This window comes from Hemicordylus capensis, chromosome 6 (assembly GCF_027244095.1).
Source record: "Hemicordylus capensis ecotype Gifberg chromosome 6, rHemCap1.1.pri, whole genome shotgun sequence".
NCBI lineage: Eukaryota > Metazoa > Chordata > Lepidosauria > Squamata > Cordylidae > Hemicordylus > Hemicordylus capensis.
The window spans coordinates 14,835,793-14,862,902 of NC_069662.1; the positions used below are offsets into that span (position 1 = coordinate 14,835,793).

General features: G+C 48.2%; 1 protein-coding gene across 5 annotated transcripts in view; it reads left to right on the top strand.

Moving 5' to 3' along the window:
* SETD1A (SET domain containing 1A, histone lysine methyltransferase) overlaps window positions 1-27,110 on the top strand; it is a 43,973-nt gene that overhangs the window by 11,180 nt on the left and 5,683 nt on the right. For all 5 annotated transcript variants that reach the window (XM_053260604.1, XM_053260602.1, XM_053260601.1 and 2 more), the window contains exons 4-19: window positions 2,917-3,012; window positions 4,949-5,219; window positions 5,307-5,413; window positions 6,159-6,382; window positions 6,513-7,572; window positions 8,372-9,274; window positions 10,165-10,341; window positions 16,125-16,212; window positions 16,345-16,478; window positions 17,105-17,192; window positions 17,987-18,262; window positions 19,611-21,056; window positions 22,414-22,583; window positions 23,886-23,996; window positions 24,908-25,027; window positions 26,001-26,138. In XM_053260604.1, the coding sequence (XP_053116579.1) occupies window positions 2,917-3,012; window positions 4,949-5,219; window positions 5,307-5,413; window positions 6,159-6,382; window positions 6,513-7,572; window positions 8,372-9,274; window positions 10,165-10,341; window positions 16,125-16,212; window positions 16,345-16,478; window positions 17,105-17,192; window positions 17,987-18,262; window positions 19,611-21,056; window positions 22,414-22,583; window positions 23,886-23,996; window positions 24,908-25,027; window positions 26,001-26,138 (5,409 nt within the window). The remainder of the gene's footprint in view (window positions 1-2,916; window positions 3,013-4,948; window positions 5,220-5,306; window positions 5,414-6,158; window positions 6,383-6,512; window positions 7,573-8,371; window positions 9,275-10,164; window positions 10,342-16,124; window positions 16,213-16,344; window positions 16,479-17,104; window positions 17,193-17,986; window positions 18,263-19,610; window positions 21,057-22,413; window positions 22,584-23,885; window positions 23,997-24,907; window positions 25,028-26,000; window positions 26,139-27,110) is intronic.

Below are 27,110 nucleotides of genomic sequence, written 5' to 3' on the forward strand. Positions count from 1 at the left end.
TGAAGATAATTGAAAGCCACCTAATGGCGTAATGGGGAAGCAACCTGCCCAGAGAGCAGGAGGCTGTTGGTTCGAATCCCCACTGGTATGTTTCCCAGAATGTGGAAAACTCCTATATCGGGCAGCAGCGATATAGGAAGGTGCTGAAAGGCATCATCTCAGACTGCACTGGAGAAGGCAATGGTAAATTCCTCCTGTATTCTACCAAAAACCCACATGGCTCTGTGGTCGCCAGGAGTCGACACCAACTCTATGACACAACCTTTCCTTTTATTATTGATTAGCGGGATTATAGCATATGGGGAAAGCATTTGATTAAGGCCCCATCAGACACTGCTGGCATAATTCTCAAGATGACAAGGCTCCTGGTGGCTTTCAGGTTCTTATGTTGTAGTGTGTTGCAGCAAATTATGACATTCCCTACAGACCACATACACCTCTGCCACAGTTCAAACAAGGCACCATAATGCCATTACTGCTGGATAGCTGTTGATTTTACTGTTTTGAATATCTATAAATGTCTTGGTTTTGTATTTAAAGTCCTCACCGGTTCTTTATTTAAAGCAGTGGTTAAATTACCCAAGGAGTTCTGGTTCTGAAATCCTCTCAGAAATGAAAGCATGCCTTGTAGCAGTGGAGCATTATGAAGATCATAGTGTCTGATTTCCTGGTTGCCTTGCCTTGCTGTATTTCAGCATTTCTCCCTTAAATGTTAACCAGTCTGTGAAGCTACCTTTGGTCATTGGCTCCATTACTTATTGGTTAGAAAGCTCTTAAATAGTTTTCTTCTGCACTTTGAGACAATTCGCCCTCTAGATTTCTTGGAAACAGATTCCACTGAAGTAAATGTATGAATTCTCATATAGCAAGTTTAGAATCAGGGTGTTGTAGCAACCATAAATTATTATGCTCATTTCATAGATGGAGAACTGAAGTTAAGAAGCATCTTCAAATAACCTGTCCCTAAAGACCATCCCCACCTCCCACCCAAACTGCAGTAGCACTTGGAATCTGGAATTCCAGGCCCAATAACTCCTTTCAACTTTCTCTGAGGTTTTTAAATGCTAAGCTACTAAGTCTGTAATTCTGTTCTTGCTAGAGAATAAGTCCACTTCTGAGTAATATGCTTACAATTAGGTTGTATATGTTCTTTCATATAAAACTGATATTGCTTGATCTTGTATACGTTGGTCTTCATTTTTGTTTGAAGTATTATACCCGTAAAAATAAAAATCCTAACTTTTTTGATAAGGTAGGTTACAAATGTGGATAGAGACACTTGATCAGCCCACACTCCTTTGATCTTGCCTGAATTCCTGATGCAAGTTACAGCTCTGGTACCATGTCCCACAAATGAAATGCCACAGTCCAAAAGGTTTTATGTTTCAGCACTGAGAGGGATATCAAAATATATACAACTTCTCACTTTTTGAAATATTTTTACTTCAATCAAAAGAGGAGCTGTGTGTCCTCTGTTTACAGCCATTTTTTCTTCCTGCATGGCTTGGCAGTATTCAACTGCTTAGTTTCACTTTCTTACAGCCACATGTAAATTTCCGTGTTGATGTTGCATTGTTTGGGTGTTCCCCTAAGCAACAGAAATGGTGTGGATAAAATTGTAGTTGAAAAGTTGAGAAGAGCCTGGGGCAGGTGGAGTAGGAGAGAAAAGTTGCTGTGAATGAAACCATGATAAACAGATAGTCGGAGGTTTGGGTTATTTTTTGGTCAAATAGGTCGTGATTTTCGGGAGGCCCAGCCTTAAAATCTCACTCAGTAAAGAGTCAGAAGATGTTGTGAGACTCAAACTCCAGTGAAATCTGAGATTTTCATGTCTTACATCCTAAGAAGCTGTCTTTACATTGGAAATATGCTTCATTTAATTCAATGGAATTTACTTCACAAATAGGTGGTTTATGATTGGGGTGTAAGTGGGCTAGCCTGGAAGTTAAGATGGGTTCATTGATCACAGACAGAAGATTCAGGCACATACCTGGGCCTGTTGTCTCTATTCCAGTAGTTGATACGGTACTGTTAATTTGTATACTTGCTTTATAGTCTTCACCCTTATAACCATTTTGTGAGTGCAGGTCACTATTGTTAGTTTCATTGCATAAATGGGGAGCAGAGAGTGACTTGCTCAAGACTCCAGTGAGTTGGCAGCAGGATTTTAGTTCACCCAGATTCAAATTCTGCTCCTGCTGTCTATCCACTGTTACACTGGCTTTCATCGCCTTTCTCAAGAGGAGTGTTGGTATAGCTCACTCAAGTGGGCCCCAACTGAAACTAGGCTGTTTTTTTTTCCTTTTAAAAGCTTGGGCTGCTCATACAGGCTGCTAAGGAAAACCAGCAAGAACCACAAGTTCACCCCCAGACCCCTAGTGCAGTGGCTCTTCCTTCTTCTTGTTGTTGTTGTTATAAATGGCAAACTGCTATGTAAAAAGAAGACAGTAATAGGAAGGAACCCTTAACAATGTTTGTTCTACCTCCATTATGGCTGAACGTTATTTTTAAATTCCGTATCTTAAAATAATTTTCCTTTCTTTCCATTCAGCCTTTTCCAAAAATTCCATCTGGTATATTCTTCTTTAATCTCAGATCTGGGGTTCTTATTAAATTCTGGTTAATCCAAAATTAAGTGTTTGAATGAGTGCAGTAACTACTTGGGCACTATATTCTGATGTATGAATGTAGAGAATTGGTATGTGATTTGTCTCTCCACCCTTTCCCTGAGAACCTAGAGGAGTCCTCACCTGAGGCCCTTCCTACTCTAAAATGTTTAGAGTAAGTATTGGTAACAGAACCAAATCTGTATTCCTAGAACCTTGGCTTTCCATAAGATTCCCCCATCCCTACACACACACACACACACACACACACACTCACTCTGTTATCTAACCAGTCTCTCCTGTTCTCAAGGATTCGGGCTATGTTCCTGTGGGTGATGTGCGGGATCCCAGAGGCAGGATATGGTCCAAAAACAGGGACATTTCCCTCCCTGTCCCAGAGTTTAAGGTAGGCTATGCACACTTGATTGTGCACCCTTATTCTCCAGTTCTCTAATACTCCAGTTTTCAAGTTAATCAGCATGGCATCAATACCACGCGCAAGACTAGCCCTTTCATGAGGTGTGCGTAGAGTGGTGGCACCTGTCTGTCACCACCTCTCCTCTTTCTCTGCTGGGACATGCCTCCTCTCTCCCCCACTCCACCAGAGTGTGCTCTGCATAGGCACCATCCACCCGCCACTACTGCTGCTGCAGCATCTCCTTCACCTCTGCTCCCTCCCTTCTTTTCAGAAGAGGAAGTGGAAGAGAAGAGAGCAGTGGGCTAGGGCACTTCCCCAGCACCTCTTTTAAAGCGGGGAGGAGAGTGGAGCTGGAGGAGCTGGTTGCAGTGGGGATGACCTGGTGCTGCCTGTATGGAGTGCTTCCTGGTGGTAGGGGAAGTGAGAAAACATGCCTTGGTGAGTGGGGAGAGAGGGCACATCCTAGAGGAGAAGAAGGGAAGGGAGGTAAGTGTGCCTCCAGCAGGGCTTCAGAGAGGCATGTCTCAGGTGCCCCAAGACCTTGGGTTTTGTCTCAGGAGCCCTAAGACCTTGGGCCACCCTGACCACTACTACCCCTCTCTCTTTCTCGGAGGCCCACTAAATTTCTAGGAGTGACCAAACATCTGTGAGTGTAGTTGCATGTTAGTAAATAATCATGGATAACCTTTACCACTGTAGAAGAATTCAGCCAATGTATTTACTAACATGCAACTTTGTTCTGCCTTTTTGAAATCCCCCCACTCATTTCAGAGGCAGAACAACAGATGATGTGAGGTGGAATTTTTTGAGATTCCCCCCCACCTCCCCAGGGAAAAAAAATCCCATACTTTATTTTTTGTGGGAAAAATTTCCATTTCTAAAATTACTAAAATTGGCTACTTGCAGTGAGAGGAAGTTAATATGGTGGAAGTGTGTGTGTGGGAGGGAGAGGGGGAGAGAACTGTATAAATAGGTCAAATAACATGCCAAAATCAGATCAGTCTAGGCATCAGGAAAATGTGTATATTAACTTTTTTGAGAAAAATTTTCCAAATAAGGGGGGAATTTGCATGGGAAATTTTTCCAGAAAAAATTCCAGTTCAGAATTTCTGGAAAACCACATCTCTGGGCAGGACTGTGCAAATAACTTCGTTCCTTCTTCAGTGGGAGGAATCAAATGGGGAAGACTGAGTGTAGGGGAGGGAATATTTTAGTAGGTGGGAGAGACTGTATATGTGAGGAGCTGAAGTTCCTATATGATATTAGGTGGGCAAGATGCCGTTTGCCTTGACCTTGGGACTGAAAAGGAAAGACTCCTGTCTTAAAAGGATGGAGAAATAATTGTGGAAAGGAGTTTTGAGGGAGTGGGAAAGGGGTCAGTGTCTTCCTGGAGAGACCATAAGGCAAACTGTGTGTGCTTGTCCTGCCATTTTTGTTAATATTGTTGCTTTCCTTTGAATATGTTGAAATGAAATTTCAACAGATGATAAAATGTATACCTGTAAAATAAAAAGCTGAATGAAAATATTAGTTAGGAAAAAAGAGAAAATCTTCAAATTAAAATCCAGAATATACTTCCAGAACAAGCTCTTGGAAATTATGTAGATACTATAAACATATTTTCATTGGATTGCTGTGGCTGTAGGATCAAGATTTATACAGGAATAGAGATTTTCTTTTTGGAAATTAGTAGAGTGGTGGAAAAAGAATGACATGTACTTCAAACAGTGTCCTGTGGGGGAGATGGAGAAGCAAAGAACTGGGAGGGCTAAAGACCAGGGTGATAGAAGGTCCACCCTGCTATGCTGTGATTCCAGACTTGTTTCCAAACCTTTTCCCATTACCTATAAGACTAGATGCTCTTTCTTAATTGTGTGTGTGGTTATTTTAGCCCCTTCATGTCCTTATTTTGCTTTTGCCGCAGTTGGATGAATTCTACGTGGGCCCGATCCCTCTGAAGGAGGTGACCTTCGCCCGGCTCAATGACAACATCAAGGAGCCCTTCCTGGCTGAGATGTGCAAGAAGTATGGAAAGATTAAGGAGATTGAGATTCTTTATAATCCCAAGAACCGCAAGCACTTAGGCTTGGCCAAGGTGCTCTTCACGAGCACAAAGGGGGCCAAGGAAACAGTCAAGAACTTGCACAACACTTCGGTCATGGGCAACATCATTCATGCCCAGCTTGATATCAACGGTAGGTGCTGTCTTTTTCAGTCATCCTTCCAGTTTAGCCTTGCCACCCTGGTTCAAGGTAGTCTGCTCACTCCTTTCCTTTCCACAGGTCAGCAGCGAATGAAGTACTATGATCTGATAGTGAATGGCTCTTATACCCCCCAGACTGTCCCCACTGGGGGCAAAATGCTGAATGAGAAGTTCCCAGCAGACTCAGTAAGTAGCTGCTAAGCTCTCTCACTTGGATTGTCTGAAGCTGTTGGATGCGGGGTGAGACCTCTGCACAGTATGCCTGCTCTCTGCTTCTGGCATAGGGAGGAGTGATTTGCCTAAGCTAACTGGCATGGAAGGTTGACCTTTTGGGTACAGGGCTTGGATTCACTGATCTTTTGGTCCCTTTCCAGTTCTGTAATCAGGGCTCATCAGGGCTGCTCAACTTCGGCCCTCCTGCAGATGTTGGCCTACAACTCCCATAATCCCTGGCTATTGGCCACTGTGGCTGGGGATTGTGGGAATTGTAGTCCAAAAACAGCTGGGGGTCCTAAGTTGAGCAGGCCTGGCTCATAGTGTTAGTGAAATACTTGGGAGCTCTTCTACAAGAGGACATGCAAGTGAAATTGATTCTCTCTATAGGACATACGTAATTCAACTTCCTAATAAGAAACTTACCATCTTTCTGCTCTAGAGATTCTCTTCTGGCTGGTGATATCTCCAGTTAAACACTTGAACACTTTATATAATAGAGTAAGATAAGCAAAAAGACAATGAATCGATTGAACTGCTTTGTTTTCTGTGGATAGAGTTGCTAAATAAATGGTACTACTCAACCTAGAGGTGGTTGTATTCCAGGCATGTTGGAGTGATGAATGTGACTTTGTAGTCTGCCTATTCTGCATTTCAGCTGCAGATAAGAAAATGCTACATTAGAAATGAGCTGCTTTCTGCCCCTTTCCTTTTATAGTCAGAGTCCCGAAGGCGCCATTCGACTGATTCCTCATACCCTGTTAATGCAATGCCTTCAACTCCTGGCAACGGCACGCCCTGCTCTCAGGACACTCCCTATTCCAGTGGCCGACAAGACACACCCTCTTCATATGGCCAGTACACACCCCAGTCATCCCAGGGGACTCCGTACACCCCCAGGGGAGGGACTCCTTATTCCCAGGACTCTGCCTACTCCAGCAGGTAGGTGGTTTTTGCCCTGTTCACTGGGAAAGTCACTTCAAAGGGTTGTGCCTTTGAGCCAGCCTCCTCCCAGGGTTGGGACAGTCCAAAGAAAGGGGACTCATACAGATCCTTCTTCTTCCTCTCCAAGGCAAGGGACTCCAGGCTACTCAAGTTACCAACCTGAGTCAACGTCGTACAAATCCCGTCGTCATGAGAACAGCTTTTCTGATTCGTACCCCCGAAGGCATTATTCTTCTTCCTCTTCCTCATCCTCGTCATCGTCATCGTCGTCGTCCTCTCACTACCGCAGCAACGACCACCACTACCCACCTTATAGTCAGCAGTTTGATGGCGGGAGCAGCAGCACTGCCACAGCCAGCAGCAGTCGGTATCAGCGCCATTCATCCACCTCAGAAGTGCGCTCCTCTTCCTCCTCTTCTCATCGCTCCCTCCAAAGAGAGGACTCTGCCTTCCATTCCCGACACAGAGAGCGCTCCCAGCGAGATGATACTACTACTTCCATCACCACCACCACCACCACCCCAACCACCACTACCACCCCAACCACCACCACCACCACCACCTCTTCCTCTTCATCATCTGTGGCAACAGCATCAGAAGGTGCTCAGTTCCAGAACAGTCACAGTTTTCCTCAGCAGACTGCGGAGCATTTCCCAGCCCCCAGTGCTCTCTACCCATCCTACATAGCTACTCCAGAGCCCTTCTCCCTACCTGCTGAACCCCTTGCCATGGACCAGGATTACCGGCTGCTTCCTACGGCTGAGACTTTTGCCGCCAATTCCCTGCCTCCCACAGAATTTCTTGCTCAGGAAACAAAAGAGAACATCAGCCCAGCAGTGACAACGGCCCTAGGGGCTGATGACCGGTCCCATTCGCCTGCCATGCAGACCTCACCGGCCCGCTCTGGCTCTCCGGCACCTGAAACGACCAATGAGAGCGTGCCCTTTGCTCAGCACAGCAGTTTGGATTCCCGTATCGAGATGCTGCTGAAAGAGCAGAGGTCCAAGTTTTCCTTTCTTAACTCAGACACGGAAGAGGAAGAGGAGGAGAAAGGAGGACCCAAGGGGGCAGAGGCGCACGGGCCCTGCACTCCACCACCACCCCTTCCAGTCAGTTTTGAAGACGTGGTGCCCGCATTGGACGTGGGATCGGGAGCAGAATCCCCCAAAGCCAATGGGCAAGATCGAGTAAGATCAGGGGATCTGAAATGTGCTTTTAAAAAAAGCCACCCAAATACTGTAACTGAAGGACATTTATGCATTTTTAAAAGAAATTACATAAACTTAATTTGCATGCTTGTCATAAAGATTCAGGGGTGATTTTTCTTGCTCTTGCAGATTTTGGAATGTTGTGTTTTGAATAATTTATGGAGATATTGGCAGGGTCTGTCAAAAACACCTTGATGTCAGGGAAGCAGATTTGAAGAAATACAGGAAGGGGCTGATGGAGACAATTTCACTTTCCTGGCTACAGGAATCTTCACATCTTTTGGAACATCAGCCCCCTTAGCAGCTATTAAGGGGGTTGGTGTTCCAAGAAATCATGCTTCCAGTTTAAGATTTTCTGCACAGCCACAAAGGCTAAGAAGTTTTTGCTTTTCTTTCTTTCTCTCTTTCACGCTTTCTTTCAGGCAAGCTGAGATTCTCAGCAGTCTGCTGGTGCAGGCATAATTCCTTATTTTGTGGTTCTAACCATTTGTAGATAATTATTGATAGTACGATATAAGGATTTTGGCTAGTACTTAGTTTATTTTGGAGAATGAAAGATGCTCAAAGCTGAGAATTGCGTCAGATGCCCTGGTGAATAGCAATGTGTCGACAAATAAGAGGACTCTTTGGGAGAGGAGATAGCATTTTAGGGGCTGCAGGAGGAGGTGGTGGTTGCAATGGTGTTCAGAGAAGCTGGTGACTCTTCTTCTCTTGCAAAAGCTGCACAATTAGTTCACTGCTCTCTCTCTCTCTCTCTCTCCTTCCACTCCCCACTCAGGCATCTCAACAGTCGTCTGGTGAAGATATGGAAATTTCGGAGGATGAAGCAGAGGTTGAGCCTCCAACCCCTGTGGCAGGCGTGTCTGAACCCCATTATTCTGTGATGTCATCTGGCCTGGCCCACTTGCCACTGGGTGTGTCATCCTTTACTCCCCACCATCGACCAGAGCCACCCCCACCACCCCCCTCTTACCCGCTGCAGCCTCTCATGTCCGTTTCCCTCCCACACCTGACGGGTAAAGCCCATTCTCTGGCTAACTATGGCCAGGTCGGGCCACGGCACACTCACCGCTTGTCGGACTTCAGGGGGCGGGCGGGTGTGGTAGGCGGGGGCCGTGGTGCCCCCCACATCTATGACTTTGTCAATTCCATGGAGCTAATGAACCGGCTGGGCAACCAGTGGGGTGGGATGCCCATGTCCTTCCAGATGCAGACCCAGATGCTGAGTCGCCTGCAGCAGCTCCGTCAGAGCAAAGGCCAGTTTGAGGACCCTTTCTCCTACCACCGGGAGGCGGCAGCTTTCTGTGGCCGGCCCCTCTATGGCCATGGCTACTTACTGGACCAGAGCAGCCGCCACTTCCAGAGAGACCAGCTGTTCATGCAGCAGCCATCAGTGGTAGGCACCTCAGAGCAGCAGCATTCCTCAGAGCAACCCCCGCCTCTGCCACCCCCACAGCGCCTCCTTGATTTCCGAGCAGCCCAGTGGGGCTACCAAGAGGAAGTGGCCCCACCTCCCCCTCTCCCCAAGGACCCACATGCCTCTGTGGTGGACAGTGTCCTCGCAACACTTATGCAGGAGATGAAGAGCATCATGCAGCGTGACCTCAACCGCAAGATGGTGGAGAATGTGGCTTTCAACACCTTCGACAAGTGGTGGGGGCGCAAGGAGGAGAAGGCCAAGGTGATCAGGGGTCTGGGGAAAGGCAGCATCAGAAGGCACTGATAGAGGTGTGGGAGTCCAGTTGAGGCAGGATTCTGAAATCTTTTCCCAGCTGTGGGTGGGAGCTATGTGACCACCTTTGTAGTAAATGATAAAGTTGCTTTGGTGTGCTGATGTAAAAAGCTGGTGTCCTGTATTCTCAAAATGGGTGGAAGGGGATGTAGGTTCCCAGAGGTGGGCTGTAAACAGTTCTGCATACCTTCTTAATGCAGGATTTCTCAGGTGCCAGGCAGCCATGGTGCCTAGAATTTAATTGTGGTGTCTGGACAAGGATATTCAGAGATAGAGTTAAGTAATAAAATCTTTATTTGTCCCAGGCAGCCTTCTTTCTGTTCTAAGTATATTACTTGTAAATGGGATAAAGAGAAGCCCACTTACCCTGCCCAGCCACAGTGTCCAGTAATGTTGTCAAGCAGTAATTACAAATTACCAAGTCCAGTGATTTTGTTGCACATCCATTGTTTGGCTCCTAAATTTTTGCACTGACTCCTAGATCCAAAGGAAATTTGTCAAGGCCTGTCTTAGTAGTATATGCTATGAAGACTCAGGGTTTCCAAAAGTTTGGACAGCAGCCATTACAAGAATCACTGTGAGTCTCTTGCCCTTCTCAGATGTATGTACAGATGACTCATTCATTTTAAAAGTGAACCGAGATATAGACCTCTCAAATGCAGCGTGTACAGATAAGGAGTATTCTCAGAACTATACATGCATTGAACATTATGTGTGAGTAGGGCTTCTGACTGTTGAGGAAGTTTGCTCCTCTAGCTCCTTTTCCTAAATTGTGAGCCCTAATCCCGTCCCCTCTGCTTGTGACCACTATCACTAATGCTCAGACTCCTTATCTGCAGCCTTTCCAGAGTACTGTTAAACAGCCAGCCAAGGAGGAAGAGAAGGACAAGACCAAGCTGAAAGACCCTGCCCTGCTCTCGCTCGTTGACTGGGCCAAAAGTGGTGGCACTGGCGGCCTGGAAGGATTTGGCTTTGGGACTGGCTTTCGAGGAGTTCTCAGGCTTCCGTCCTTCAAGGTGAGGGTCATTATTCTCTTAAGTTTACTGTGATCAGGCTCTATTCAGTTGTTGACAGATGGGATGGGGGTCATGACTCTCACCAGGTAAGGGTTCTGGTTTGAGCACTTCCTTGAGTGTTGGCTCTCTGGGCCCTCCTCATGCCAGGGAACTCTTGCTTCTCTGCTGCAGGGAGTCCAAGGGCATCTCACGTGTGGGGTTATGCGACCCACATGACTCCAAAGCAGGACTTAGTCTCACTTTTAAGGCTGGGAGGAGCAAACTCCTCCTTTTTAGTCCTGCGAAGGCTCCAGGCAGCTCTCTCTCTCAGCGCTCCGGCAATTTCACTTTTGTTTTTTCCTTGTTTGTTTTTTCTTCCTTTCTCAGTCTCCCTCCCTCCTCTATTTTGTGCTCTTACTTTTGCCTCCATTCCTGCTGCTCCTCTTTTATGGAAAGACCCCGCAGAGTACTCCATGTGTGAGTACTGAGGGGGTCTCAGATACCAAGCCTGCTTGCTCCTCCTCTGCCACCCGTGATGCCATCTCTGTGCCTGTGTTTGCTGGCGCACGTCTCTTCAGGCCGGAGGCCTCCAGAGCACATGGACGCTGCCGATCAGCTGTTTGGCGGCGTCCCTCGGCAGCAGAAGCTTCAGGCTCCAACAGCGGGGGGTGGGGGGGAAGCAGGCTGAGCAGCACCTTCGCTACCGCTCTCCCCGGACCCCTCTTGCCAGTCACCAGCAGTACCAGAGTATCCACAACTCCCACTCGCCCATCGTGGTCACCCGGGGTGCGCGGAAGGCGGGGTGGACTCCCTACCTCTGGCAATGGTGTCCTCGGGCTCTAAGGCTCCTAAAAAGGCACCAGCAACCAGACCAGGGGTGGCTGTGGAGAGCGTGTCGACAGACTCTGAACCTCCCAGACAACAGGCAGCGCCCTGCACGGTAGCAACCAGGAGCTTGGCCTCAACGGCACTGGAGGAAGTGGTGAGCTCGGCCCATACTGGGCCTGTACAATTATCTGACCCCCCGACCATGGGTTCCTCAGGGTCATCAAGTCCGACCCAGAATATCCCTGCAACCCAGTACTTACTCCTGGGGATATGCCACCTACCTGGGGGTTGTGGATTGAGAATTTATTGACAAAATCCTTTGAGAGATACGATGCCTTAAAATCCAAAAAGCAAAAGCGGACTAGGAGGGCTTCTCCTTCCTCTTCCAGTGTAGCTTCCTCCCCCTCTGAGACTCCAGCCCCTAAGAAAGTGGGGGGAAAGAGGAAGCATGTTTAAAAGTCCAAAAAGGCCAGGTCCAGATCTAGACAGGGAACTCAGCATTCACCCCTCTGATATATCTGAACATGGATCCCCAAGCCCCAGGGTTACTCCTCATGGCAATACAGGGCACTTAGCCACTGGACCCTCGCAAGGGGCCCCCCAACGGCCCCCTCCCAGCTCCATTGGGGATCCCCACTCACCAACTGGGTCAGGCGGAACTGGACCAACATAGGTCTGAGGGCAAATGGTCTGATGCCCAAGAACCAGACTCATCTGAGGCACCTCTGAAACTTTTCCAGGCGGCGGATCTGGCACCACTTATGTCCAAAACCCTGCACGCCTTGGGCCTGAATCCTCCGGCCTCTCAGGAGGCCCAACCAGCAGGGAAAGGTGCACTGGTTTTCCCAGGTTCAAAACAATCTTGCATAGCCCTTCCACTTCCTAAACAATTTGTGGAAGCGGTCAAGTCTGAATGGTCTCTGACCGCCCCCTTTAAGTGGGCTGCCGCTGTGACTAATCAGCTTTATTCTTTCCAGCAAGAGGGGAGCAAAATATTCACTACGTCCCCTACGGATGCACCAGTGGTACAACTAATTTCTGACTCAGTACCGACCAGAGATGGGGAATCGGCACTTAAGGACCTCGCAGACAAACTCATGGAGGGGGCCCTAAAACACACACCTGAGTCAACAGCCTTATCCATGAGGGCTTCAGTGGCACCCTCTGTGGTGGCACGGGCCTCTCTAATCTGGCTGGACAATTTAATTCAAGATTCCCCCTCAGATCCGGTCAGGTTGCACCAAACGCTGTTAAAACTGCACAAGGCGCAAGCATTCATTTCTGATGCTATGCTGGATGGGCTTCGTTTTGCATCCAAAGCTGCTACGACCTTGGTGGTTGGCCGTCGCAGTCTCTGGCTTAAATACTGGCAAGTAGATGCTGCATCCAAGACCAGCTTGGCCTCCGTTTCATATGATGGTGAAAAGCTATTCGGGAACGCGGCTCTAAATGAAATACTAGTAGAGTCCAAAGATAAAAAGAAAGCCATGTCTTCTTCTGCTAAAAGACAGGACCACTTTCAAGAAAGGCGGTCATTGCAACCCTTTTGTTCCTTTCAGTCCCCCTTCGGGGGCGGGGACAGAGGATCAAGATCCCAATGTCCCTACTGGGGTAAACGGCATCTAGGCAGCCATTTGGGAGTAGGGCTTCCTTCACAGCCCAGTCCAAGCAATCCCAAGCAGCAAGCGTGACAGGGCGGGAGAGGTGCCCCTAGGTAGTCGCCTCTCATTGACGCACTTGGGAGGCCACCACATCAGACCTATGGGTACTCTCCACTGTAAAAGCGGGCTACTCCATAGAGTTGACCAGCCAGCCACCTCACAGATTTCTACCCACTCCCTCATCCCGCTGCAAACAAAAACACCAGGGCCTGCAGGAGGCAATTGGTCACCTTCTGGCAATAGGAGCTGTAGAACTGGTCCCAAGACATCAGCGGGGTACGGGAGTCTACTCCATAATCTTTACTGTACCAAAAAAGGACAATTCACTATGGGCAGTGCTGAACCTAAAACATCTGAACCACTTTGTGCGCAAGCGCACCTTCCACATGGAATCGCTAAGATCCATCACAGAGGCACTACATCATCTGGACCTCCTCATGTCTATAGACCTCAAGGAGGCCTACATACATGTACCCATCCACCAGGACAGTCGCCACCTCCGTTTTCTGTACGTGCGGGTTCACTACCAATACAAAGCACTCCCCTTCGGCCTCTCTTCAGCTCCACGCATCTTCACGAAGGTCCTAGGTCCTGTGATAGCACACCTCAGACTACAGGGCGTATGGATTTTTTGGTATTTGGATGATCTCCTCATCCAGTCAAAGTCACATCAGACAGCACAGAAAGACCTGTGGACCACCATCCACTCAACTGTCATGGGTTCCTGATCAATGAAGCAAAGAGTCAACTGCACTCGACACACCAGATCCTTCATCTGGGGGTGCTGATAGACACTCAACAAGACAAGCTATTCCTACCACACGACCGCAAACGCACACTGGAGTTAGAGGTCCACAAGGTACTGGGCTTGGGTCTCTCACCCCTCATGGACCTATCCAGGCTTCTGGGCCTGATAGTCTATAGTCTGTCCCCTGGGGGCACTTCTATCTGAGATCCCTCCAGTGGTTCCTGCTACCTTTTCATGCAGACATCACACTGAAGTCCAACAGACATGTCCCTGCCGCAAAAGGTTCTCCACTCTCTGCACTGGTGGACCACTGCCCCCCACTTGTCTGTGGGAAAGGAATTCCTGGTTCTTCCCAGGATCATCGTTACCACGGATGCCAGCAAGAGGGGCTGGGGAGCGCACTGCCAGCACAGATCCGTCTGGGGCAAGTGGTCGCCACAAGAATGTCAGCACAGTATAAACTGGCTGGAACTCAGCCATTCGCTTGGCCCTCCGAGAATTCGAGACCATGATCCTTCACCACCACGTGCTCATTCGCATACCACAGCAAAGGCTCATGTAAACTGGCAAGGGGGAACCAGATCCCAGTCCCTGCAAGTGGAAACAGCACTGCTATTCCACTGGGTGGAACACCGCATGGCGTCCTTGATGGCACATCATGTACAGGGCGACCTGAACGTGGTAACGGACTGGCTGAGCCACTCAGACCTCCCTCCAGGGGAATGGCATCTACGACCGGAAGTTTTCCTCCACATCATGGAACACTTTGGCCTGCCGATGGTGGATCTGTTTGCAACTCAATCGAACGCACAACTGCCTCGCTTCTTCACGAGGTTTCCCTGCCAACAGGCAGAAGCAGTGGACGCTCTATCCTCACCGTGGCCGGAGGGCCTGCTTTATGCGTTCCCTCCCACCCCCCTATTGGCACTTGTCCTACTCAAGGTCAAGTTTCTATGAGCACACCTCATCCTGGTGGCCCCGTATTGGCCACGGAGACCGTGGTTCGTGGGGATCTGCAATCTAGCCATGGAACCCCATCTGCTAGTTCCCACCCCACCAGATCTCCTGCAACAAGGACCAGTCTGACACCCAGATCCCGGCTGGTTAAGGCTGGCCACCTGGAAACTGAACAGTGACTCCTAAAACAACATGGATACTCTGCTTCGGTCCTCAACACGATGCTAGCATCCAGACGGCCATCCACGAACAGGTTATACCAGTCTACATGGAAAGCCTTTCTGCAGTGGTTGGCCCGCCACAGGGTTCCCAAGGGGTCCGCCTCCATGGCTCACCTTTTACAGTTCCTGCAAGATGGATTGGACAAGGGGCTCTCTGCTAATACCTTAAAATGCCAAGCTGCCTCCTTAGTGCACCTAATTTTGGGAACCTCTAAAAGTGCCATGCGTCACCATCCACATCTAAAACATTTCCTGAAGGGCTCTGCTCTCCTGTCTCCTCTGGTGGTCCATCGTTTCCCTACTTGGAAATTACTTACTGTTCTCAAGGCTCTCCAGGGCCCTCCCTTCGAGCCATTGTCCTTAATTCTGCTGCATATACTTTTGTTCAAACTGGCATTCTTTGTGGCCATCACTTCTGCACGCAGAGTGTCTGAACTCAGGGCCCTCTCTGTACATACAAACCTTTGTATATTTTTGGAGGACTCTGTGAAGCTGATCCCAGACTCCTTTTTTCAGCCAAAAGTAGCTTGTCCCTTCCACCTGTCTCAGGATGTTATTTTGCCCTCATTTTGTCCATACCGGTTCACCCGATGGAAAAGGCTTGGCATAAGCTTGATGTCCGTAGGTGCCTTAAGGCTTACATCAAGCGTACAAAACACATTAGAACCTCCGAGTCCCTTTTCGTTTCATTCTTGCCACGATCTATGAGACAGCCGGTCACACCCACCACCATAGCTAGGTGGCTGAAGGCGTGTATAACACTGGCTTACGAATCACAAAACCTCAGGGCACCCACCAAAGAAAGTGTTTGCCGACTCCACGAGGGCCACATCAGCAGCCTTTTCTACGAACGCACCCCTTCAGGACATTTGCAGAGCAGCAACCTGGCGGGCACCCTCTACGTTTACTTGGCACTATAAACTAGATACCTTTGCATCTGCCCAGGCAGCGTTTGGGAGGAGGGTCCTCCAGCAGGTACTCTCTGCACAGTAGTTGCTGGTACCCTCCCTGGTTGGATTTAGGGCTGTGGTATGTCCCCACATGTGAGACGGCCTTGGACCAAGAGCAGTAGAGAATAGAGCACTGGTTACTCACCGTGAAGGCTCCTTCTTGCTGCAGGGTCCAAGGGCTTATTGACCTGGCCTTCTCTTCCCAGTGCCTTCTGTCCAGGGACTGGGGTAGTTTTTTCGGTGCTATATACCTTTCGCCTCTGGTACTAAAAGAACTGGGGGAGGGGTGCTCCTCCCAGCCTTAAAAGCTAGGCTAATTGTTTTAGTCCTGCCTCGGAGTCACGTGGGTTGCATAACCCCACATGTGAAACGCCCTTGGACCCCGCAGCAAGAAGAAGCCTTCACGGTGAGTAACCAATGCTCCGTTCTCTTGTTGTAGGTGAAAAGGAAAGAGCCATCTGAAATTTCAGAAGGTAGTGATGTGAAGCAGCCTCGGCCTTCTACTCCTGCTGAAGAGGATGAGGAAGGTAAGTCATTTCACACACCCCACCCCACCCAGGTTTTACGGGCAATTACTTATTTCCAGCATTTGGCTAAGGAAGAGTGAGTGAGTGAGTGTGTGTATTTAATGAATCACACCTTTTTTGCTTTCTGTACAGATAAGGAATCCTCGCAGATATCCAAGTCTTCCAAGAGGGACGATGAGCGGATCAAGGGGCCAGAAAAACGACGGAAACTTTTCTGCTTGGATAGTGAAGGAGAGGAAGCATCTGAGGACTCGTCTTCTGAGAAGGTGACAGGAAGGCACCCCATTTTGGCTGTTGTTTACAGCAGATAATTGGGGGCCAGAACCCTGTATAGATTAGTCTCTACCCCTTATGTCTGGCTGTGTGAATTGCTGAGCCTTCACCTGTCCTTTCATACAGCTCTCTCCTGTTAGCGTTGCTCAGCTTGCTTTCTCTTCTCTGTATCTGTCAATAAGCTCTAGAGGTCTCTGAGCTTATTGATAGATACAGAGAAGAGAAAGCAAGCTGAGCAACACCAGCAGGAGAGAGCTGTATGAAAAGACAGGTGAAGGCTCAGCAATTCTGCTACTCGCCTACCTATGTTTGGGGCACATTGGACTACTTGATTACTGTTGTGGAATGCCTGGCTTTTCCTTTCCTCCCAACGTTCACCCTTTGGGGCTTGCTGTTCCTCTGCAGCCAAGGCAGTCCTGTGAAGGGAAATCATCTTAATCAGCGACTGTCTTCCAAACGCTTCCAGTGAGTTTCAATTCCTTACATTGGACTGGTTCTGCTGCCTGCAACCGCTGTGTGACACAGGGAATCAAGCCTTTACTTAGATATGGTTCTCTCCTGGTAATGAGCTTGGGTGAAGTTTCTCAAGAGCTGAGTCCTTCTACAACTCTTTTCACAGGAGGAAGAGGAAGATGAGGAAGAGCGGCGGAGGGGCGAAGGAGGTGGTGGTGCCAGGAAGCGTGGCACAAAGGGTGAAGAATCTGAAGGTACCTTTTTAACTGGCTGTGGGGTGCAGGGGACTCATTAGCCATCAGCCACTCACCATTCAGAATGGAGGGAAAGTGCCAGCAAATTGATGCTAAACTTAATTGCAGGTAAAAGGCTCATGTGTAAAAGTCAAAGGCTGCAGGAGCTTCTCTGGTCAGTGTGGTTTTCATATGAATCATTCTGTTTCCTCAACCGCAGAGCCAGCTGAATGTCAGTCCTTGGCAGAGTGGCTGTGCTGTTATAGGGAATGACTCTTTGCACTCTGTACTTGAAATGCATTTGATCCTCCCCCTGCCCCTCGAAAAGCTGAGTTCTGCAGCATGCATAAAATGGATACATTTACTTACTTTATCTTGTGTGTGTGCGTAATATGCCTTTTTTGTTTTGCATAATTCCAGGTTTGCCAGTCATGGGATGGGCAAGAAACTCTGTGTTTTCTCTCTTAAATTTTGTAGTTCTTTTGTGTGTATTTGCACTCTGCTCTTTATTTTAAAAGGTTGAATGTAAATATCTTCCATAAAAGTAAATGTGACTCGTTGAAGCCAGATCACCATACAGCTAAGAGCTGGCAATACACGTTCAAGCACCTCTTTGCAACCACAAGGCCTAGAAATGTGCTTCTATTTTATATTTTTATGTAGCAAAAAAATCAAAGCATGTTTTATTTGTATCTCTGCATTCTCGATATACAGGAGGCGAAATCCTGGGCCAGGACCACATTCTGCACTTTGCCTGAAACGTGGCCTGTGCACAGTCTTGATTAGTTCTATCCTCTCCCTTTTCCTTTGTCTAGATGAAGGTGAGAGCGATGGCTCCTCCAAGTATTCTCTTTATGAAGAGTCTGACGAGGACAGTGACAGCACCTCTGACTCAGAGAGCAGCTCTTCCTCCTCATCTTCCTTATCGTCGTCATCCTCGTCTGATGAGGAGGAGGCCGAGAGCATGGAGGAAATGGATGAATCCACCATGGACAGCTGCCCTACCGAGCTACTGAGAGGCACGGAAGAGAAGGCACGGCAATCAGACTCTGAACTGAGCAAGAAGAAGCCAGAAGCAAGTGTTGTCCGAGGTGAGCACACAACCCTGAGCTGCCCCTGGAGGTGTCATATCAGCTCTGCCAGGTTTAAAGGGTAGGAGGACAGGGAAGCAAGGGAACAGCTGGGTGTGTCACCATCCTGGAACTCTAGAACCTCTCTAAAGAAACGGTTGATTTAATCATCTGAGCTTTAGTTGATTTATCAAACTTGCGAATTACAATTGTCTGAGGGTGTATAACACAGCAGCCTTGCTGAAGCTAAGCAGGTCTTGGTCTGATCAGTGCTTGGATAGGAGGCGACCTGGGAACCTCATATCTGTTGCCTTGAGCAGTTCCATGATGAATGAAAGGCAGATAGAAATATAGTGAAATAAAATGTCCACAACTTTAATTTTATTTCTAGCCCAATTGGTTGTTGCAGGGGGTGGGAGGAGGTGGCAACGGCAAAGTGCAAATGAACCTGTATTAGTTACTGCAGTATCATGAGTGTGAGAGAGAGAGCTTTATTTGAGCATTTAAGTATGATATGAAAGTGAGATTTGGCACTAGCCTCCCCCAAAGGATACTGTTTGCTTTGATGCCTGGAGGCAGTGCCTAATTAAATGGGGTCTCTCCTTTTTATCAATCCACAAAACTTTAATCAGTCAGGTTGGCAACACTGCAGCCCTGCTATATATGGAAAAGAATAGTGGGCAGCATCCAGAGTAAGTTTGCCATGACTAAGCACCACTGAACTCAATGAAATAAATTAGTTACGACTAAGGTGAGTTCCGTTAATTTCAATGAGACTTAATCATGATTGACTTAGTCTGGATGTTGCCTCATGACTACCATTATTTCCAGTGAAGGCTTAAAAGGTGAATATGCTGACAGGTTTGGTATAATTATATGTAGGATGGTATCAGACTACAAGATTTTGAAAACAGTTGAACAAAATGTATGGTATGAATAGGAGGACACTGGGAAGCCATTCCCAACCCCAGACTTGCATATCTTTTTTTATTTCCCCAGACCTTTTAAGATGTAACTTTTAACTGAATTCTTACACTGAAAATGTTATAATCTTGCTGCTTGTTTCCTTGTTTGTGTAAAATCTTTTTATTTACTGAGCTCTGGAAGTAGCTCAGTAAATTATTTAAGTATCTCCAGATAACAGAGGCGTGTGTATTGAGTACATTGGAGAGATGCTAAATGGAAGGGGAAATTGCATGGAGATGGGCAGTCCCTCCTCCTCTCAGTTGTTTGGAGGATGGTGGAGGTCTATAGACTACCTGCAGCAGGATGTCTGAGGTTTTACTGTCAAGGGGTTCACTGCGGTATTCAAAAACACAGCTGAAGAACCCCGTATGCAGCTAATACTCAATTTGTCTCCCTCACACAGCCCATGTGGTAGAGCAGAAGTCTGCTGCTCGGGAGGAGAGCATACCAGCCCCACTGCCAGAGGCGAAGGATGTTGGAATAGCACCTAGGCCAGAAGAACGACCTTCCTCACCCATCCCACTGCTACCACCACCCAAGAAACGCCGGAAGACAGTCTCCTTTTCAGCTCTCGGTGAGGATGATGAGATCAAGGGGGCCTTGGAGAAGCCTCTTGAACTGTCATCCCCAGCTCTTCTGCCCCCACCACCACCACCTCCTCCTCCCCCCATAGAAGAAGCACACACCCCATTAGTGCCTCTGGAACCCACATTACCACCCCAAGTGTCCTTAACCCCAGACGCCCCAACTCCAGTTGCCTGTTCCTTGGCCCCGGCAACCTCCCTGCTCAAGCCAGTGGCTGCCACTACCCGAAAGCGGGAGCCCCCCAAGGCCAGCCAAAGAACAATCAGCAACCTGCCAGCTGACCATGCTTCCCTTGTGAAATGTTGGTCAGATGAGCTGCTGCCAGCTGGCCGGTCCCGGGGCCGCTCTCGCTCCCGCAACTCAGAGCCCCTGCGGGTACCGCAACCCCAGGAAGAAGATAGGCTGCGTATACGTGAGCAGTTGGGTGCCTCTTCGCTGCTAGAGCTGGCTAATCAACCCGACCTGGCCGTGCTGGCAGACGTGGCTCTCAAGATGCCTGTTGGCGCAGGAAGTGAAGACTCTGAGGAGACAGAGACCTCGGATGAGGCCGAGGAGCCCAAGGCCCTGCCTCCCCCTCCTGCATTGTCCCCCGAAGTCAGCAGCATTTTGCTGGAACATAACTATGCCATGGTTGTCCGTGTAGCACCAGTGACTGCTGCCCGCAGGCCAGATGAACCAGCCTTGCTGGGCTCCACTGACCTGTTGCGGGTAGATCTGTATAGTGAGCACATTGGCGAAGTCCTGGAGGCCCCCGAAGAGGTGGTGGCAGATGCCAGTGAGGTCAAAGCTGAAACAGATGTTGGTGACCTTGTTGTGCTGCCCCCTCCACCTCCCCCATCATCTGAGAAGCCCAAGGCAGCTGTCTCAGAGCAGCAGCAGGCCAAGAAACATCCCAGCTGGCTCAAGGAGGAGGCAATAAAGGACCCAGGATCGTTGCCCTTTGGGCCGGAGGATCTGTTCCCTTCAGAGAGTGAGGAGGAGGAGGAAGAGGAGGATGAGAGTGCCGACAGCAGCGATGAAGGGGAGATTCGCAGGAGGTCCCTGCGCTCCCACTCGCACAAGCACACCCCAGCCCAGGCACCTCCGCCACCTCCTGTTTTTGAGACACGCAGCGAGTTTGAGCAAATGACGATCTTGTATGATATCTGGAACTCGGGGCTGGACTTGGAGGACATGAAGTACTTGCGGCTGACATACGAGCGTCTGCTGCATGAGGACAACAGCACAGACTGGCTGAATGACACCCACTGGGTCCACCATACCAATATCCTTCCAGGAGCAGATGCACTATGGGAGAAAACTTGTCAGAGGTGTAAAGTGTCATGGCTTCTCTCAAAGATTTCTGGGTATTGTAGTTCATTGAGGGTGCTCTGCCTGAGATCTCTAGCCCCTCATAGAACTACAGTTCACAGGATTTTGGTAGGAAAGAACATGACTGTGAAGCCAGTTTAAATCTATAGTTTGTAATGTTTTGTTTTGCATTTTTGTTTGGGAGCTGATGTTAGTTTTAGAGGTGGCATATCAGTAGACCTTGGCAATTTGGCATTAATAATGATTTTAAAACCCAGCAACCAGTGTTCCGTCTAACAGGGATTCCCAGGTGTTGACTACAAGTCCCAGCGTCTCCAGTTGCAATGGCCTTTTGCTGGGGATTATGGGAGTTGTAGTCAACAACATCTGGGAATCCCTGTTAGAGGCAACACTGCCAACAGCCAGAATCACATTCTGTGTTAAAAAAGCTCAAGTTTCTGGTTAGAGATGTGCATGGAACTGCCGGCAGCCATTTCGATGGTGGTGGGTGGTGGGGGTTACCTTTAAGGAGCAGGAAGGGTGCTATTCCTGCCCCCACCCGGCCCTATTTCCCCACTGGCACTATGTGGGAAAATGGTCCCACGGGGTGGCAGTGTACCTCCCTGCCACCCTGGTGCACATCTACAAGTCACACTCGCATTTACATCGCATGCATGTGTACCGGGCACTTCTGGTCTGACGTGCCCCAGGGTGGCGAGGTATGTTGCCACCCTGCAGGACCGTTTTTCTACATAGTGCTGGTGGGGAAAACATGGTGGCGGCCGGGTGGGGGGGGGGGTAAGAGCACCCTCCCTGCCCCTTAAAGGTAACCCCTGCACCCCGGTCAATCTGGCTGAACTGCTGGACCTTCAAACCAGTTTGGAGACCTCCGGACTGGTTCATGCACATTCCTAGTCTCTGTGACATAGGCTATTATATACAGATCAGTGGGATTCTACCAAATCCCACTGCACAGGGCTGCACAATTTTGGCCCTTCAGCTGTTGTTGGACTACAACTCGTATTCTCCTTAGCCTTATTTTCAAGCTGCCTGGTTAGATTTGGAAGCACATGTTTTAGACAGAGTTGCTCCCCCTTTCATATTTCAGGCTCCTCTCCTCCTTCCCTGCCACTTTGGTCATGCCTCCAGGAGGTACTAGTTCCAGTTCTGTGGGAGGGTGGGAAGTATATATGGAGAACTGCCCTTGAGTACCAGATCTCTATGGAGGAGCAGTTGTTTGACTGGCCTAGCCACAAGATTCAGTCCAAGATCCCTGCTGCTCTTTCCCCTTCTCGCCCACTCTTTTTCTCCTTAACTCTACCCGCCTCCACTCACGAATATTGCAAACCCCAAGCGGAAAAGGAAGTCATCAGACCTGCGAGAGCACCAAACAGGCTGTGCCCGCAGTGAGGGTTATTATCACATCAGCAAGAAGGAGAAGGACAAGTACCTCGACGTGTGCCCTGCTATTGGGCAGCAGCTGGATGCTGCTGATACGCAGGTAAAGTCCAGCTGGTGTTGCTTGCCTCTTGCCTCCCCTTCTCGCTATCCTCCCAAGCAACTGAGCATGCTCATTCAGCAGTGCAGGACTGACAATGCCAGGATTAATAAAAGCCTTTATTGTTTGTGCACACGTATTTTGGAAGGGGAAACGATCTTGAATGTATGACAAGAAAAACCTATTTCTGTGACCTCCTGAATTGTGCAGATCAGACGGACTTGTGTTGGTTTCTTGTATTTTATTTGAATTGCTTAGCCATCCTTAATATTTTTGCATTGTTCTGCTGCTGCTAATCCCTGTGATGGGCAAGAAATTAGGGCAGAAAAGTCAAGCCCTACCTCTAGGTACAGCAGATGTACTCCAGCAGCTCTTCTGAGAGTTCACCAGGCCTTGCCCACATGCTCTCAAGCATATCTTTGCAACCATAAGGGCATCACACTACTTTTTTTAAAAAACCTGAGATTCTCTGGAGGCTAAATTTTGTAGGTTTTTCTGTATTTCTGCACAGCTGCAGCATACAGACAATCCCAGGCAATAGCATTGGTGATGCTCTCCTTACACCTGAAAGGTTGCTGCAAACTTATTTTGTCCAATCGTTGGACAACTTGTTTTCCTCTTAGCAGCTGTCTGTAGTATATACGTATGAGACTATATGTTGACTGTGCTGCATGTGACCAAACTATGACTTACGACCAGTGTGTGGCTGGTAAGGAGGTCGGTGTAAGGACTCCCCACCCCCACCCCCTTCTTGTCGTCTTTGCACACTGGAATTGAGTTGGTGGGTGAAAAAAGATGACTTGTTTATACTATCTGAAGAGGCCCCACAGGAATCGAGGGGAGTGCAAAGAAGAAAAAAGCTAGCCAACAGTTTGTAAACGGATGGAGGTGACGGTGGGTAGGAAAGAGAAGCAGTGGCACCAAGGTTGGCTGGAGAGGAAGCACTGGCAGTGGTTGTGGGATGTCTGTGAGTCTCGGCCACAAGGCAGTTGTACAGGGGATGTTTTCATGGGTGATGCTAAGAGCACGTATGAACATTGCCAATGCCATATGCAAAACAGAGAAGTCTCTTTCAATCTGACTGTATATTCTGGTCAGTACGGCTCTGCCATTCTGCTTTAAGAGATGTGAGAAATACTACTAACATTCTTATTGCCACATGGGCTTGGTCACCCTAATATATATCTCCTGACTATGGCTGGAATAGTGGAGACCTCTGACAGGGCTGTCCCTTTATGCAACTTTGTTCTGTGGTGGGGTTAGGTCTTTCTTTTCATTTGTTTTTAATACTCTCTCCTCTCCTAGGGCACTAATCGCATCCTGTCAGAACGGCGATCCGAGCAAAGGCGCCTGCTGAGTGCCATTGGCACCTCCGCCATCCTCGATAGTGACCTCCTGAAACTTAACCAACTGAAGGTACCCAAGTCCTGTTGTTATGCAAGTGAAAAGAGTAGAGTGAAAGATGCAGGCCATGGATGGGGAAGAAATAAATGAACCCAGTAAATCCTTGGAAAGGGAGACGGATATCAGCCCAGCATATATTTAAAGAGGCTTCCTTGGATTGATTATGTGCCAAGGGCTACTCAGAAGGAGCCACTTTCCCCGGAGAGTCATTGCTGACCCTTCTGATATGTTAAGCACTCTGTACTTGGTGACGTTGGAAGAGGCAGATTTTCAGCTGAAGCCTGCAAAATACTTTCCATGCAGTGCACCAGAAATATTGTTTTGAGTTGAGGGGATGCCAGGTATCTGCACAGATTAAATTGTCCAAGTGAAGCCAAATAGCCCAGGTTGCCAGTTGGCACCAGATCTTCTGTCTGCAGTACTTTAGTATTTGCAGAATTTTGAGCAATGGTGTTGGAAGTAAAAATGAGAGCAGTTATGTGAGTGATTGTGAGAGGTGGGGGGGGGCATGTGGGTAAAAGGACTGGGATCCCAGGAAGTATAGAAGCCATGTCCTCTGAGCCGTGGCAACTATCCACTTTATATCTATAGCTGTCACTTTCCTGCCATTTCCTTAAAAGTCCTCAAATGGTTCTGATTCTGACTTTTGCTGATGGTAAAGCAGTGTTGTTGTTGATGTTGTTTTTTGTATTAGACATAAATCTTCAGGCATGAAGAATATGTTTGTAAAATCAAGGACTAATAACCTTGAATTTAAAGATATGATACTGTCAGGAATCCTGATGGTGCACTAATGTACTTTGCAAACACATAAACACACGTGAACTAAGCATAGCCTTGAGCTCCCAGTCAGCACGCTAAGCATCTCGCTTCCCTCGTGCCTCCTCCTCTTCCTCTGTTTACCACCTTCCTCTTCTCCACAGTTCCGCAAGAAGAAGCTACGGTTTGGCCGCAGCCGGATTCATGAGTGGGGCCTCTTTGCCATGGAGCCAATAGCCGCCGATGAGATGGTCATTGAGTATGTGGGTCAGAACATTCGGCAGGTGAGCAACAGTGGGGTGAAGCCTAGGTTTGGGGCTTCTTTCTACTGTCCTAGTGTCATGATAACATGGAAGACCACCATAGCTGTAGTTAAAAGGTCATCCCTAGCTTTAATTGATCATTTGTTGTTGTTTAAAACAAGTTACATTTTAAACTCCAGTTTAGACCAGTCAAAACTATAATAAATTGCTGACACATACTGAACCAAATTCTCCTCCCTTTCACAACCCAGCCAGCGCGCCGGTGGGGGCGGGGGGGCGGGCAGTGTTCCCTCTAACAGGAATTCCCAGATGTTGTTCACTACAACTACCAGATGGCAATGGCCAACCCCTCCTGTATTCTACCAAAGACAACCACAGGGCTCTGTGGTCACCAGGAGTCGACAGCACACTTTACCTTTTATCTTAAGATGAGCCTGGAAGCTTCACTAGTAGCTGTGGAACTATTGAAAAATGCTCCCAGGTCTCCACGTTTTCCAGGAGGCAGCTCATAGCATTTTGCATTTTGGAATTACTGGGTGCAGTGGGGGGTAGTGAAATCAAGGATGCCAACAAAATGTCAGCCTGAGCCCTATGAATTTGCTTGCTTAAAGACACCCTTTCCTTTTTGACTTGGTCATATGTCTGAAACATATGCCACCAGTTGGCACTAGGTGGTGCTGTGGAGAAATGAATGACTGCCTCGGGAAGCAATGACTTGAATTCCAGCCTTTTTGCAGGTACTGAAGGGGCCGAGAGGTTTTTTGTTTCGCTTTCGTTTTCCTGTAAGAGGAATTAAATCCACGTTTGTGCAAAGGCTGGCTGGCTGCATTTTTGTCCTCAGGGAAACAACCTCGTAGCTGTTGATCTCCAGATGCTGGCACATTCTGTCTTAATTATCAGCCCCGTTCTTATTACATGTATGTACAAGTGGCCCTCAATTTTTGTCACCTGGTCTGCTCCTGAGCTCCCTGACCCCACTTATTATCCTTTGCAGATGGTGGCTGACATGCGTGAAAAGCGGTATGCTCAGGAGGGCATTGGGAGCAGCTACCTCTTCCGGGTGGACCACGACACGATCATTGATGCCACCAAATGTGGCAACCTGGCCCGCTTCATCAACCACTGCTGCACAGTGAGTGTGGGGGATGGGGAATTGTAAAGAGAGAGGGATCTCCATTGTCACCCATACTGTCATCATCCCTGTACTGTTCTTATTACGTGTATGTACAAGTGGACCTTGTTATTTGCAGAGGTTCCATTCACGTCAATAGGCATGAATATGGAAACCACGAATATGGAAACCACGAATAATGAAACCTTGAGTCTCTGGGAACTGGGCAGTTAGATTCCTAACCAAAAAAAAAGGCCAAAAAAGCAAGGCCCTGAGAGGGTGGTATACAAATCAAATCAAATCAAATAAATAAATAAAGGGGGGGGCAGATATAAGAGAAGAAAAGGACAGTGCCTTATTCTTCAGCTCTCCAGCAATGCCCCCCACCCCCAAAACAGTTGAATATCCCCCCCCATTTTTTAAAAGAGCCACAAAAATGGCTTTCTGTTGAATAATGTCCAGAAATGACATTGGATGTCATTTCTGGCTCGTTTCCAGCCACTCAAAACCATGGATAGGCAAATTTTGCCTGTTTTTCTACCCACGGATAATGAAACTGGGTCTTTAACACCCAGTCGCAGATGCACGAAACCATGAATACAGAGTTCGTGGATGAGGGCCAACTGTATGTATATGGCATTATTAGTTAACATAGCACTTTAAAGTAACACAAGTAGAAAGAAAGATCCCAGGCCTTTGTCCCAAGTGATACCCAATCCAATATACCAACATTACTCAGTTGCATGTTGACGTAGGCCAGTCTGTCCCATAACTTGCACAATACCAGAAGAAAATATGCCAAGACCAGGGCTCCAGCAGAGAGAGGTCCAGTAGAAGGGGCTTGATGGGCTTTGTGTGGTCCAGAGTTGCCTGTTGTAGGATTCAAAGCACAAATCCCTCCCACCACCTTTCCCCTTGTTCTTAGCGTCACACACAATCCTAATGGTTTTAGGATTCCTTTGCTTTTTACACATGTACCAGGGATGGCTACAA